This window comes from Macrobrachium nipponense, chromosome 34 (assembly GCF_015104395.2).
Source record: "Macrobrachium nipponense isolate FS-2020 chromosome 34, ASM1510439v2, whole genome shotgun sequence".
NCBI classification, from domain to species: domain Eukaryota; kingdom Metazoa; phylum Arthropoda; class Malacostraca; order Decapoda; family Palaemonidae; genus Macrobrachium; species Macrobrachium nipponense.
Genome location: NC_061095.1, coordinates 28,762,344 through 28,778,796, shown reverse-complemented (window position 1 = coordinate 28,778,796; position 16,453 = coordinate 28,762,344). Strand labels below are relative to the sequence as shown.

Sequence of the window (16,453 nt, the reverse complement as noted above, 5' to 3'; positions counted from 1 at the left end):
ATGTACTTACAATTCACTTTCAAACACTAACCAAACCAAGTTCAAAATTTCACAACAAAAGCAAAGCATACGACGATGAAGCAGGCAGAGAGCGATGACGAACACGTCCTTCACACACACGGCCGAAAGCAAAGGTGATTGTTCACCTCCCAGTCGCGCGGCGCGCGCCACTGTCGGGACAAGCATTAACTACCGAACTCCCTTGTTCGAAGCTTACGACCGTCCAGCTGCTGCTAGTTACCTTCCTATTGTAAAAGGACCGAAAGGTTTGTATATTGTACCGGAACAATTATGTTTTTGATCTTCCAGGACATCTTTTAATGATCTACATATAGAGTCATTGGTGTCATTTTCAATTCTAAGCTTATTCAGCAAAATAGTTCCAATTCTAGTTTATAGTGGGCCTCATCAGAACCATTTACATGGTGAATTCCAAGTTTTGTAGTTTCAAGTTTATTCTTCTTCAGATTTAGCCTTTACAATGATTTTGGGTTTTTAACTGAGAATCTAGGATTGTCAAAGCCAAGAATTTTCTCAGTGAACAGTATATAACCAAGTCACTTAAAGGGGTTACTTCTTCATTTATTGTGAGTGATATACTGAGACCACACTGGAGCAGAAAAAATCCTCAATGGTTATTCTTTTAAATGTCCTTCTCTTTTGAGAGTGTTTGATACATATGGCTCTAAATAGCCATACTAGAGTTTTGGAGGGATTCCACTGTCAAGTCCTTTGAAGAAAGCATCGGATCATCAGCAGAAAAAAAAGGGGGGGTTGCCATAAAACAAAGAAAGTGAATTCTCCAGATATTTCCCATACCCACCATGGTGTCTCTTAGAGGACAGGTCATCCCTTTAATTAGTTTTGTTTTAAGGGTAATATCCGGATTTACACCCTACCCCCATGCTAAGGTGTCATGATGTCCGCTGAGATCACGACCCGGCACTGAGGATAAGGTTTGATATTAAACTTTCTGTCGTTCGATCACGTCAGGTACTCGAGTTCTATGGGTCAGGTGGCATGCTGTCCATCCTTGGCCGCCTTCCAAACCAAAGCGCAAGTCAAAAGTTAATGTCATAAAAAAAAAATCTATACCTAAGAGGAGGAGGTAGAAATATTATTATTATTATTATTAAAGTAGTTTAACCAGACCACTGAGCTGACTTTCAGCTCCTCATAGGGCTGGCCCGAAGGTATTGAAAAAAAAAAAAAAAAAAATTAAAAAAAAAAAAAAAAAAAAAAAAAAACCATGTCTAGGACAGAGGCAAAGCTCTGGAACCGAAGTGTTTTTTCGGTGTGATGACAAATGATTGAAAATTAAACTAAAAACTGCACAAAGGCACACACTCACACGGGAAAACACATGCACACTATAAATACATTTACTCATGTATCACTTTCATAAAAAAAATAAAATCATGTGTGACAGTTATAACCTCCCTGCACTCCTGTGCACTCAGGAGCTGAGCTAGGTGGGCAGCTCATTAAGTGTCCATGTGTCAGACGGGTATGGCCTATACGCAGACGTGTCAGAATTACTTGTTCATGTCTCTCTCTCTCTGATATGATGAACTCCACTTTCCAACATCAGGTTTTATTTGCTTTAATTTATTATTTTCTGACTCTTCATTCCAAATATGTTGCCATTTCCTTATAATACCCATCTTTATGTATGTTACATAATCACTCATAGGGAGATTCACATGATCTTGTCATTTGATTTTGCTTCTTTGGCTGCTTTGTCAGCCTCTTCATTTCCTTTGATCCCTACATGGGCAGGGATCCAACATATTTTCTACATTTTCCCCACTAATATCTAATTCATGTAGTGATAATTTAATTTGTTGTACAATATTATTTTTTGGTTTATAACTCTGGATGGCTTCTACGGCACTTCTTGAGTCACTAAAATCACAAAAATTATTTAGTGATGTTTCTTTAATTATTCTTATGGCCGAGGCAATTGCGCAAAGCTCCGCTGTGAATATTGAAGCTGTATTGGGTAGAGAGAATTGATATGATTTGTCCTGGGACACTGCAGCATACCCCATCCATGTTTCCGATTGATCCATCTGTGATATTGCATAATGTGGACCTTTTCGGTTTATATGCTCTATTGTATGTTGTCTATGGTGTGATGGCGAATATAAGTATTTTTTTGATAAATATTTCAATTGTGTGCAAGTTTCATTTTATTCATTGTCCAAGGCGGAGGTAATTTTACTACTGGAGGAATTTGTATATTCATATTTAGTGACTCAAACAATCTTCTAGCTCTAATTGGAAAAGGGGGTGGATGATTGTTTATAAATATATCTCTAAGTTCAAAATAATTTTTTTTTGTTGGAGAATCGCTTGTCCTAATTCTCAGAGCACTCTTCATTGTTACAAGCTCTCTATGGAGAGAGAGAGGTAGTTCACCACATTCAACCTGTAGAGAAGAGGTCGGTGATGAATTAAAGGCTCCTGAACATATTCTAACGGCCCTCATTATGGGACTGAGTCCAACGTTTTCAGTGCTGCGTCCGACGCCGAGCCATATACTTCGCGACCGTAATCAATTATAGACAGACTGTTGCTTTATACAGTAATGTAAGGTTTGTTCTATCGGCTCCCCAAGTAGTGTTGATAATTTTCTAATTAGATTTTAATGGCTTTTTTACATTTTTTGATTTCAAGTATGTATGTGAGGTTTCCATTTTAAGTGAGTATCAAACACTAAACCCAAAAATTTGGCAGATTTTGTCTAATTGGTATACTATGATGTCTGATTTTTCAAATCTATAACTTCACCATTCATCCACCTTTTATCTTATAAAACACTACTGCTTGAGTCTTATTTATGGATAAGATGAGGTCCCATTCATTTATTTTTATTATACTTTTATAATGATGCGTTCTGCATGTTTAATACGAGAGGCTGTATAATATATGGCAAAATCATCCATGTATAGGTTGCTTTTTAATTCCAATAGGTAGATTTTTATTAATATCATTAATTGCTAGGGTAAACAGTGTGCCACTAAGGACACTTCCCTGTGGAACACCATTTTCAAGTGGAAATGTCTCGACAACACATCATCAATTCTCACTTGAAAACTACGATTTGTTAAAAAGTTTTGGATGAACTAGGTAAATGTCCACGGATGTTGTTATTTTGTAAAGTTTTTAATATAGGGTACCTCCAGGTAGTATCATAAGCCTTTTCGGTGTCAAAAAAGACTGCTACAGTTATTTGTTTTCGCTCAAATCCTCTTCGTATATGGTCTTCGAGGTTAGAGAGAGAATCTAATGTAGATCTGTTGCACTGTGACCCGAATTGAGTGGGAGTCAACATTTTATTTTCTCGAATGTGCCATGTTAATCGAGCATTTACCATTTTTTCTAGTAACTTGCACAAGCAACTTGTTAGAGAAATTGGTCTGTAGTTATTTGTATTACTTGGATCTTTCCCAGGTTTTGGGATAGGTATTATTATTGCTTGACGCCATTCATCAGGAAATAAATTTCTAAGCCATAAATTATTATAAAATTGCAACAAATATGTCTTCGCTAGAGGTGCTAAGTGGCAGATCATCTCAAAACAAATATTGTCACCTCCAGGAGCAGATTATTGCTGTTAGTGAGAGCAAATCCAACTCTTCCATATTAAATTTTCTATTATAATATTTGTCTTCTATTGTTTTTCGAAATTTATTGTTATTAGTTCTATATTGTTTTTTCTTTGTGCGGAAGTGGTCATCTAAATTTTTATCACTACTTACATTAGCTAAGTTTTCTCCTATTATATTACTTATTTCTTTTGGATCGAGTATTCTTTTTCCGTCTTTTAATATGGCATGCCTGGGTGGTTTCACATGGGTACCATTTGTTTTCCAGAATTTTTCCCATATTTTTTGTATGGGAGTATTATTAGAGAGATCTGATACATATTTTCCTCCATGAAATATTCTTCCTTGAATTACTTCCTTTTTTAATTTTAAATTTTGCAGATATTTGTTGTATAGGGGCTTTAACGCTTCAATTTTCTAGCAACAATATAGTCATTTTGTTAAAGTACTTTCTAATATTGGTAATGTTTATTTATTTTTTTACTGAACTTTCTATTCAAATTATCCAATCGTCTCCCCATTGAGTGTTTTTATTATATTAATTCTGTCAGCTTTTCGGACCACCACGGAACTTTGTGTTTTGTTGGATGGGGTTTTGATTTTGGTATTGCTTTATCAGCAGCATCTTTGATGAAATTAACAAGAAACTTATTAGTTTCATTATGATCTTTCAGATATTCAAATGGCGGTATACTTCTAGTATGTATTTCATATTGTTCCCAATCTGCTTTAAAAATGTTATAGTGAGGAACATGTTTTGCTGGATTTTTTGTATAAAGGAAATTAATATTGGGAAATGATCACTGGTGTACAAGTCATCAATTGTGTTCCAATCTAATCTGTCAACTATACTTGTTTTTGAACAGAGAAGTTAAGTCTACAGAGGTAAATGTTCCATGTGTTTTTTAATAATATGTGCTAACTTCATCATCATTTATACAACACATGTCATTTGAATCTATAAGTTCTTCTACTTTACTTCCTGCTCTATTTGAGTTTGAACAGTTACATCCCCATGGGGTTGTGAGCATTAAAATCCCCTATTATTATTATTATAGGTTTCTTTGGCATTTTTAACAAATTCTCCAAGTTTGTCAATATTGCAGTGTTTATTTGGTTGGTTTATAAAATTATATATTATAAAATTATCGTTTTTAATTCGAATTTTAATGCCTGATATTTGGAGGTCAGCAATGTTTACAGGTACTTTGTCATAACATACTTTGTTATGTACATATATGGCTGTACCTAAATTTCCTTCTTCTTCCCGTGATGTTGATATTAAGGTATATTTACCTATTGTTGGTATTGTATTATTAACATTGTAAACACAATATCATGGGTTCATATTCCTTTAATAACCTTTGTACTTCTCCCAGGTGTAATCTGGTCTGTAGACCATTTACGTTCCATTGTATAATATAACTATTGAAAATATTATGTTACAATCGGTCGTGTTTTGTTTTCTTTTTTTGTATTATCATCAATTTGAATTTTTCTAAAATTTTATTTACCACATTCAGTTGTTTATCTTTATTTATAATATTTTAATTGTCTCAATACACACATCCTTTTTCATGGGTGTTTAAATCGGTGGCCTCTTTCTTTCTATATTTCATAAAATTTTCTGATAATGTTTGTTAAGCAATCTTTTGTTATATTTTTGTTTTCATTGCACAATGCAATGACAAACAATCATTGCAGCCACATGTGTTGTCATGATATCTACTGCTTTATTTGCTCTTATTGTACCAACTTATTGGTGATGGAGTAATCTCATCACCCGTGGCATAGTCACCATCATCTATGTATGATTCTCCTCCACTTCTTTGGTGTGTTGGATCTCGCATCCATAGGTTTTATTATTATTGTAGGAGATAAAGGTATGTTCTTATTTTGTTTTGTTCTTTCTTCATATCTTGGTTTTTGGTTTGACCGATGTTTCTCTAATTATAGTTGGTTTCTTTGTTTTTGGTGTTTCTCTCCAAAGGTCGTTTTTTTTTCTTTAATTTTCGGTGCATCACAACTCCTTCTTCCACCCCTCTGTGGTAGTATCTTCTTGTGTTTCTATATGCATTAACACTTCAAATGAATTTGATAGATTATCATCCAATTCATTTGCACCTGTTTCCAGATTCTTTACTATCTTAGTTTTTTCCTGTATATTACTAACTTCTTCAGACCTACTTTGCTGCATCTTGTTTACTTCTATCTGTATGTTTTTTTGTTTCATTACTGGTTCCTGTTATAGAAGAATATGTACGTTTCTTGGCAGGATCTTGAATTCCTCTCACTTTTTTTCTAATTTAGCCTCAGTTATAGACATGCCTGTTCTTTCTTTTAACATTTTCAATTCCGTGTTGTATATGTAATACATGCATTCTTTGGATCTTGCATGATGGTTCTGCTCACAGTTTACACATTTTGGTTCACCGCACTTCCATTTGGTGGTGTGTTCTGTAGATCCGCAGTAAGCGCACACCGGACCATTCCTACAATTTCTCTTTGTTCCCCCCATACTTACTGCAATTTTGACCACTGCAGTGGCTTTGGTAATATAGGGTCTTAACTCTCTATTTTGGCCTAAAATTTTTATTTTTTGAGGTAGAGCTGAACCCTCAAATTTTATTTTTGCTATTTTTACTACTTGTTTACTGGCCCCTCTTACTTGTCATGTCATACACTTCGCAATCCTCAACCTTGGGGTATCTCTTTTTGAGTGAGTCTAAAAGTATTTTCTTATTAATTGGTTCGTCGTTGTTATCAGGAAGTACAATGGTACCCTGAATGCTGTTCATATTGTCATGCTTCTCCATTTTAACATTAATGGAATCTAAAATTTTTAAAGACAAATAGTCTTCAGACTGGCTTTTTGTCATGGCTTCTATAAGCCAAGTCTTCTCTCTTATTTTTCTGAACGACATTTCTGCCATTGGATGTCTATTTAGTAAAAAATTTTCTAATTTCAAGGCTGAAATATTTTGTTCTGCTTCCATAGTTAGAAACCTTGACCAACTTCCACTCCCAAAGAGGGAGTCAAAGTGAGTCAAGGTTGGGTCATGCCGGTACTGAAGTTTCCTAGTAGTAGTATATGGTATTAATGTTTAATACCAACCTGGTCTTTCTGATTTGAGCTTCCGTTAGAATGGTCCAAATCCGTGCCAGAAGTCGTGGGGGTATTTTTTAAATTTTCCATTAAATAAAATTGTAAAATTTCGTCCAGGATGAGGTCCCTCTCACCAAGGAGGCCCAACTGGGGAGGAGCAATAATGTTACACAGTGGTAACTGCTCTGGGACACTCACCTGGATATACACCATACCCACAATGCCTTAAGGGTCGTCAGTCCCATGAGATCGGGCCAGCATGCTGGCATGGCTTGACATAAAAACTTTCCCTCGCTCAACCACGTCAGGTACTTTAGTTTTACGGGGTGAAGTGGGCATGCCGTCCAAGAAATCCACCTCCATCAAGTTAAAAGAGCAGTCAATTCAAATGTCCAAAATCATGCCAAGGTCGTCAACGAAAGAAGAAGAAGGGAAAGGGAAAATTTATAAGAGGAGGACTAAAGGGGTTAAAGGTCCCAATGTTCAGTTGGATCCACAGCAAAGAGCATAGGCCATAAAGGGGCATACTCTCTCTGCAGTGGATCCCTAGGCCCCCCACCCCCCCCTCCGTCAAGGAGGTTGGGATCTAAAGGGGGGAGGTAGAAATAAAGAACAATTATTGGTAAAAGGAAAAGTGCCGACTAATTTGTTGAACCAACAGCGGTGGGCACAGGTCTGGTAGTGGGGGGAAAAAAAAAAACCAAAAAAAAAAAACCCAAAAAAAATAAAAAACAAAAAAAATAAAGAGAAAGAAAAAAAATAAAATGTCCACCAAGCATCAGGGCCCAGTTACTGGTTCTTATGAACCCACCATCCTTGACAAGGCTTCAGCACCTGGGGGGCCGGTAGGGAGGAGATTCCTCCCACAGGGCAGTAGTACAACTACTGAACTACCATGCTATAAAAGTCTAGCTACTGTTTCCAGCTTTGCTAAAGGTAATTCCTAATGTAAAGGACTTCAGGTTTGTATAATTAGGAAAAATACAAAAATTTACTTTAAAAATTGTGATTTTTTTCTTTGCTTTCTTCCATTCTTCATAAGATATTCTTTTTCATTTACTTTTCATGAAAATTCTTTTTCTATTATTCTTCATGAAGTCCAAGATTGTTGTTCAGGTTTCTTGAGTATTAGTCAAATACACAAAAAAAAAAATTAATAAAACTATATTATGAATACAAGATCTATAAAAAATTAATGAACTTTTTTATTCAATACATAATAGTACCTATATAAAACATAGCCAACCTTTCCACTTACACATTACACTATTCCTAGCACATGAGCATTATCACCAGGCCATTGAATGGCCATTTAAAACCTAATTTAGCTTATGTGTAAAGAACTGTTCCAAATAAAAAGGCTTTTTTGAAATACCATTAAAAAATGTAATGTAAAAGCCCAGTAATTTTGTGATTACTTGCAACTTTTCATGTTTCAAGTCTTTCATGCAGTAAACTAACAACCTGAATCATACAATTACAGTGATGACCATTAAGAATTTAGACAAAAGTTGAATCCCTCAATTACTCTCCAAACCACTTTAGGTTTTGTAAACTTACAGTTTTACAGAATATTGAATGGTTAGTATGAATTCTAAGACTGCCTTAAGTACTACAATAAAACTTGTGCCTCGTCTAGAAGGCAAAATAAAAAAATACGGAAAATTCCATTAATGATTTGTAATGTTTGAATTTAAACTTGCATTACAGAAGTATTCTAAAAATATAAAGTATTTTCAAAATTATTTTTGGTACTTATTCACTAGACGTTTAATGTTGGAAGAAACATCCGTGAATTGTTGACTAAAACATCTCAACACTGCAGTGGATACCACAAACAGTCAAGCAAGCAAACTTTTGTATCTATTTGCAGAATTTACTTGTAGAATATCGTTGGCTGCGTCAAATTTGAAGTATGTAAGCTTCAAAATTATTTTACTGCAATAAGTATTTAATTCTTTATTGTGACCTTTGGCCCATACAGAAAGTGCAGCACCTTGACAATATATCACAAAAAAACCAAATATCGTAAATATATTTTGTTTTTTTCTTAAAAAGGATTCACACATTTCCAGCACTACTACTTTATTCTTCTAAAAACAGAATATGCAGATTATTTGGGTTAAATTTTTATGCTTTAAAATAACAATAAAAATTGATGCTGCTCATGTGATATTTTAAGAGACTGACAAAAGTCACTTAACACATCTTTCATAAATCACAAAATTACCTGGGCATAATTTCAATAAAAAAAAAACAGTTCATTCAACACATGGGAGGTAATACTAATTTAAATATATGTAACATCTTCATTACCTCAACTACAATATGTATATCTCAAAGTAATAGCAATAATGAATTTTTAACAAGATTTTGCTGATTAAAATTAATTAGTTATATAAAGCTGTATGAGTATATATACTGTACAGTACATCATTTGTGACAACCTTCAAAACTATCAAATCTGGGAACATATCTAATATACACATGGTGATTCAACTTGCAAAGGTGATAAAGGATGTAAACAGAAATAGGGATAAAAGGCTAGGGAAACATAATACAATAGTGTATGTGGCAAGTAGTTGGGAGTGACTACTGCCACAACAAGGGTCAGTTGGAGCCTTCCTGTGATTCTGGTGTCGATTCTGGTTCCAACTGGGGCTGCTTAACTAAATCTAGATTTGATAATGCTTCAAGAGCATCTTTGCGCTGAGCCTGAGACATTCGCTGAACAATGTGAACAATTGTATCCATGGCAATCTCTGGAAACTCCTGAAATCAAAGAAGAGAAAACTTAAAAATACTATCTTCTGAAAAATAACAAACATTGTACAATCAATGTGAACAGCTTGCTCCATGATACTTGGCTTAAACTTTGCATAATACTCAAAGTACTGTACTCTCCTAACTGCAAAATGTAACAAGTTAGTCTATAAAAAAAATAAAAATAGCCATCACCTGCATGTAGAAAAAGATACAGTAACTAGTTCCAATATCAGACTGCCCACAATGGAAGTCCACCATAATGGATTTCATTCAATTGTTGCCAAAACATTATCTAGTATATGGTGTCAACACCATATAGATAAAGAAATCAAGGTTATGTTTTGTTATATATGAGGTGTTTTAAAGTTGAAATATGACTTTAAATGTCTTGTTTTGAAACAAGATTTAGTTATTTTTTTTTTATTAATAAATGACACTGTTGCGATCATGTGTTGTTTGGAAAAATCAGCTGACAGAGGTAAGTTTATTTCACTGCATTTAACTCAATTCAGAGCAATTTTCTTGCTTCTATTTAGCCTTTCTTTCTCTCTCTCATTCTAGGCCAAGATTTACCTGTAAGTTTTTCAATCTGACATAAAAAAAATTTGTAGAATACCATGCAGAACATAGTAAATGTTTAGGCAAATGAAATTCCACATTTTCATTAAGGTTATTATTATTATTATGGGCAAATATCTTGGCCGTGACACTGTCTAAGGCATCGATTAACCAGTCTAGGGCACCGTAAGGTGGAGTGTTGCACCCGTAGACTTTTGAAATTAAGTTAACAACGATTTTCAGTTACCGTCAAACGCCCAGGAATGGAACTCGTCGGTAACGGGGGCTGCCTGTACATGACATCTTTTTATATATTTGCTCATAAATATAACCAGGGGTTGCTGTTGGTTTTAATTTTTAATTACCTTTTATAATGGTACATGGAATGGAACCTGGTCAGTAATGGGGGCTGCCTGTACATGACATCTTTATATATATATATTTGCTCATAAATATAACCTGGGTTGCTGTTGTTTTAGTTCTTATCTTTTATGATAGTACGTACTATGTCAGTCATAATTGTAATTTTGCAAAAAAAGTGCAAAGAAATATTAGAAAAAATATGTATAATCCAAAAAAGTTAACACATCTTTGATCTCGGTGAATTTACTCAAATATTTCTCCAGCAACGAAAGATGTTCCAGACGGACTTGGAGCTGAAACTGCTTATTGGTTGATAGTAGCCTCCCAATCCTGTCTACGATGAAGGTATGAAAGCAGAATGAATGGGATGACTGGTCTTCCTTCTTTACTACCATCATGAGGTGGAAAGGACTAGATGTAGGCGAGGGGGACAGCCATACTGTAAAGATAATCTAGAGCATAGGATACTTTTCAGTGGCAACACACTCCTCTCAATAATAGGAAGAGAGTGGGGTGATAGTAGATCCAGGTACAGGGACAAGGGTGGTTTATGAGAACGGATAGCTCTCCAACTTCAGTAATGCAATAAGCCATGGCATTGTATGAAACACCCAGAGAGGGAAACCAATATATTCTCATACATCTTTGGTTCAAAGGTTAATAGTCCATTCTCTAGAATACATCTATTTTAATAGTCCCCATTCTCTTATTAATACATCTATTCAGACTGAATAAAGGTGGCAAACTCCCAGTCGTTAGAGAGACTTAGCCTCGCTCTTCCCGGTGAAGCCCGAGGAAGTTGAAGGGATCGGAGAGGAAGACTGATGCTTCCCTCCCGCGCCCACGGCCAGAACTGGTGTGCTGAGGGGGCTGCAGGCGATCACCAACCCCGCGGTGGTGATCAAGCTGCAGGTGGCCTGGTTGAGCGCTCTCCCGGGTAGAGCGGCTGGACCGAGAACACCGGCGATGGTCCCGAGCGTCAGAAGAGCTGCTGCTGGTTCCCCTCTCTGCCCGGTCACAGTAGGAGCAGTGGTCAGGGGACCTGCAGAGTTCGCTGTTGCGGTGGGAGTGAGGCCTGTCCTCACGGTGCGTCATGCCGCTTGGCCCAGGTAAGGCTGGTTCAGGCGACCGAGGGGACCGCTTCCTCGCCTCAGCCCGCGAGCGGTCTGGGACCGTCGCGTCAACCCTGGGTACCAGCGTATCGCCCCGAGAGCGATCGCTGGTCTGGTGGGAGTCGCCTGAGCGACCCCCGCCAGTCTTCTGCTCCGTGCCTGGATCCTGGTGCCGAGCGGATTCGGTTGCCTGGGTCTTGGCTGTACGGCCACCCGCAGGTGACCGTACACTCAGTGACTCTCGCAAACGAGAGGCCGAGACAGTACCTGGCGTCAAGGCAGAACTTCTAGCGCCAGGCGAGGAGGTACCGGTGTTAGCCGGCACTCCTCCAGTCCCCGTCTTCTTCTTCCTTGTGGAAGGAGAGACGGGCCGCCCCGTTTCCGAAGGAACAGGAGGACCGGTGGAAGTCCCTCCGGTGGGACGGACCCTTAGAAGTCTCAGAGCGAGCCTTCTTAGGGGGAAGGAGGCCACCTTCTTCTTCTTCGGCTGTGGGGCCTTAGAAGTTGAAGGGGAAGCGGCGACCGACGGTGACGACGACCACCTTCCTCCTCTTCTTCTTCTTTGTCATCTTCCTCAGCACCACCGTCAGGTCTTCCATCCAGGACGGAGCCGGGACAGTTGCCGAAACAACAGGGCCTGACTGCACCTGTCCGGAAGGACCTGGGGTGGGAGCAGCAACACCACGGGCAGGAACGACGGCGGCAGGAACTGGTACCGGGACTGGAGCGGCAGCATACTCAGGAACAGGAGGCGGAGCAGGAACTGGCAGCATCCTCTACACAGGAGGCAGGTCCAGAGGAGAGCTCTTGGGACACTGGAAGTCCGGGGCTGCAGCAGGAGCGGCAAAACCAGGTGGTGGCATCACAGAGGGCATCATAACCTCCGGCAGCGGCGCCTGCACCGCAGCTGTCGGGGTCACCGCGGCTACGTGCTGAGTGTACACCAGGTGCGGCGGAGCAGCGTAGCCCGGCGTGGACACCGTCGTGGTAGGCCTGTGCATTACCGGCATGGGACCCTCTTGCCAGGTGACTCAGCAGGCCCTGGACCGTCGGTGTCCCTCGCAGCCCCAGCGAGTACCAGGCCCGTCCGAGATCGTCCCCCGTGGCAAGCAGGTCTGAGGAAGGAAAAGTCGGGTGAGTTTGTGGGGGGTCTCCCCTCTCCCGGGGGGGAGGAGTTCCCACCCCTGAGCGAACGGAGGCCCCGAGTACAACTGGATGTCGGGGTATCTCGCCCCCCCCCTCCACGCTAGACTGATGGAGAGAGGAGAAGGAAGTAGAAACCTCCCCTGAAGGGGAAGGAGCCATACGAGGGAGCGGAGATGGAGGGAGAAAAGAGGAAGACGTGTCCGTAACCAAGGGCGTAGCCGGAGAAACCCTCTGACAACTCCTTGGCCGGCTTCACGGCTTTCTTCCTCCCCCCATAGCGCTCCCACTGCTCCTCCGACCAAAATACACAAACATCACATGTCTCGGTGCGAGAGCATTCCCGCCCTCTACACCGAGTACAAAACTCATGAGGATCAACCTCAACAGATGATCGGAAGGCCCCACACTTACGGCCCTCCACACCAGGGCACAATCTACGGCTGATGGGGGGGCGAGGGGGTCTTTCCGGCTCTTGGGAATCCATATTCACTTGCAATATTCACCGAGAATGAAATACAAAACACAGATACGTACTTATGCAGGCTTTGTACATTCAAACTTGATAAAAGTAAAAGGAAAAGATAAACAGCCTTCATGAAGTGAAGAAAACAGAGCATATGACTGAAGCAGGCAGGAAGACGAGCAGCACATCCATCCACTAGCGCGGCCATCCTCTCCTCGCAGTCGAGCTGACCGCCAACTGCCGGACAAGTAGATAACTACCGAACCCCCTTGTTCGAAGCTTACGACCGGTTCAGCTGACGCTAAGTACCTTCCTATTGTTAAAGGACCGAGGGTTTGTATACGTATCGGAACAAAGGGAAAGCCCGAGAGCTAGTGGAAGCATTAGACAGAGATAAACTTACTGGTACAGAGGGTCCAAAGTTAATCCTAGAGACTAGATAAAGCTATCTAAAAGACTCGGTAATGGAGAATTGAGGCAGAATAAAAAGATACCTTCTAATAAGAAGAGAATCTAGTGAAAAGATGGAGTACTATTTATTTAGATACGAGAAGGCAGCAACTGAGTGTGAAAGAGCAATGGGGAAAGGCACGCTTGAAGGGGAAGTCAAGGGTTATCATGTAATAGAGCAAGCAAATCTCACGGAAAATAAAAAACAAATGGTATTATCGGCTTGTGGGCAAGAAAAGCTAGAGTACGAAACAGTGTCGCAAACAATGAAAAGACTATTTGAGGGATTAGGGACTAAAGAGGAATGGGAATGGTGGGGGTCATCAGAAGGCAATGCCAGTTCTGGGAGAGGGAGGGAAAACCAGAGATATCGGGGAAGATGGAACCGAGGTAGGGGTGGTAGAAATCCTATAAACAAAGAAGGGAAGGTAACAGTATGTGCAATATGCAGTTCAGAATGGCATTGGGCTAGGGATTGCCCTCAGAATTTTCATAATAGGAAGAAAACTGAAACAAGACAAGAAGAAAATAAGCTGAAAACCAAAACTGGGACAGAAGATGTTTATGTAGGAGAAGTTAATAAAATAAAAAGGGAAGCGTTGTGGGAGGTGGTTGATGCAATTTTGGACACAGGATGTAAATCAACAGTTTGCGGGGAATTGTGACTAGCACGTATTGTCATGGATTTGAGTCAGGAAGAGTTGAGGAGAATGAGGGACACTAGGACAGAGTCTAATAAAGTGTTTAATTTTGGTGAGACATCTTATAAGTCCAAAGGAATAATAGAAATACCAGTGATACTAAAATAACAGAAAGTTTTATTTGAAGACAGAAATTCTGTAGGGTGATATACCCTGGCTGATAGGTAAGCAAACCATGAGTAAAATGGGTATGACCCTCAATATGAAAGAAAATTGTGTCATAATAGAAGTATTAGGGGGAATGAAAGTGGTAGGAGATGAGGTATTCTATAAGAGGGAAAATGAAAATGAATGGAGAGGACCTGCTCAGGTAGTGGGAGTATCGGGGAAAACAATAATAGTCAAACATGGGGATTCTTTAAGAGAAGTAGCTAGGATATATGTGACTAGGATTCAACGGACGATCACCAGATACGAGAAGAGATCTGCTAGAATAGATAAATCCCATGGTGTGAAAGGTAGATCAGATGGCCCAAATGAAGGGAAAGTAGATTGGCAGGAAGGAGAGGAGATAATAGTAGGTGGGAGAAGGAATGCAGACACAGAAGAGACTATAGAAAGAGAGGTGATAGAGGAAACAGTGGAAGATACCGGGGAAAGTGGGTCAATAGAAGGCAAGTTAATGGAATAGATACCAAAACTCAAAAAGGGAAATAGAGTTAGAGCTATAAACAACGATACAAGACAAGTAGAAGAATGGACTATATTAGGTCTTGCAAGAAAAAGATCAAGCCAAGCATGGGCTGATTTTGTACAATGTACAAGACTCATAGTCAGGTGACAAAGGGTGGGTTAACTTGAAGATGAAGAGGAGGTGTTGCTGGGATTTGAAAATAGAAGCATAATGGAAGCTAAAGAAAAAGAACTTCAAAGTTGGAGAGATAACCAGGTATATGAGGAGGTAAATGATGTTGGACAAAAAGCTTTATCTACAAGATGGATAGTAACTGAGAAGATAAAAGGGGGGAAAGAATATGTAAAGCAAGATTGGTAGCTAGAGGGTTTGAAGAAGAGATGGCAGTGTGTGAAAAGGACGCTCCCACATGCAATGCTGAAATTTTAAAATTCTGTCTAACCATAATAAAGGTGAAAAATTGGAATTGTTATACATTGGATGTCAAAACTGCATATTTACAAGGTGACGAGATACAAAGAGAAGTGTATTTGAAGCCACCGAGGGAAGACGGTTGGAGGGGACTATGGAAGTTGAAGAAAACTGTCTATGGGCTCAAGGATGCAGCAGAAGCATGGTATTGTAAAGTGGTGAAAGTAGTGAAGGAGCTTCAAGGTGAGAGAAGTAGACTAGAACCTAATATATTCTTTTGGAAAAAGGACAATAAATTGAATGGGATTTTGTGCACACACGTAGATGATTTTTGCTACGGAGGAACTGAAGGATTCTTAAAGGAAACAATTGCAAAATTGAAAGGGAAATTGCAAGCAGGAGAACAAGAGAGTAAAAAGGTTCAAGTATATAGGAGTAGTAATAATAAAGCAGAAGGAGAATAGATTTTCCCTTAATCAGTGGCAGTATATAAATTCTATAAGAGAACCAGAGGCCCTAGAAGATATACGGGTAATAGAGTGCTAGAACAAAAGGAGTTAACTGAGTATAGATCAGTGGTAGGACAGCTGAATTGTTTATCACTACACAGGATGCCAGAAATATCGTATGATGTTAGCGAATTAAGTAAAGCATTTAAAGAAGGAACAACTCAGGATATGAAAAAGCTTATTAAAATTGTGAGGAAAACTAAGAGCATGATGGGCGAAGTTACAATAAGTGAGATGGAAGAAGAAAGGATTTATTGGGAAGCCTATGCAGACGCTTCATTTGGAAACATAGAAGATGGCCATACTCAACTGGGTTATATTATTTCCTTGACAGATGGGAAGAGGAGAAGTCCCATATGGTGAAGTCTAGGAAATCCAGGAGAGTGGCAAAATCCACCACTGAGGCCAAAGCCCTGAGTGTTGGGGAAAACTGTAGAAGGATTTATATATTTCAAGCATTTGTGGGAAGAGGTAGTAGGAGGGAGAAATTTAGAAGCCTTGGTTAACACTGATAGTAAAACACTAATGATCACCATCAAATTGAGCACTGGTGTAAGTAGCAAGAGATTAAAAATAGATATTGCAGCAATAAGGGAAACCATTGAATCCGGGGAAATAAAGGA

At 39.2% G+C, this 16,453-nt stretch overlaps 1 protein-coding gene across 1 annotated transcript in view; it reads right to left on the bottom strand.

Annotated features, from left to right (window-relative positions):
• Positions 1-8,809: 8,809 nt before the first annotated feature.
• Positions 8,810-16,453, bottom strand: part of LOC135207998 (acetyl-CoA carboxylase-like) — a 460,030-nt gene continuing 452,386 nt past the window's right edge. The window contains exon 44 of the mRNA XM_064240089.1: positions 8,810-9,489. Coding sequence (XP_064096159.1) covers positions 9,328-9,489 — 162 coding nt within the window. The 3' untranslated portion in view covers positions 8,810-9,327. The remainder of the gene's footprint in view (positions 9,490-16,453) is intronic.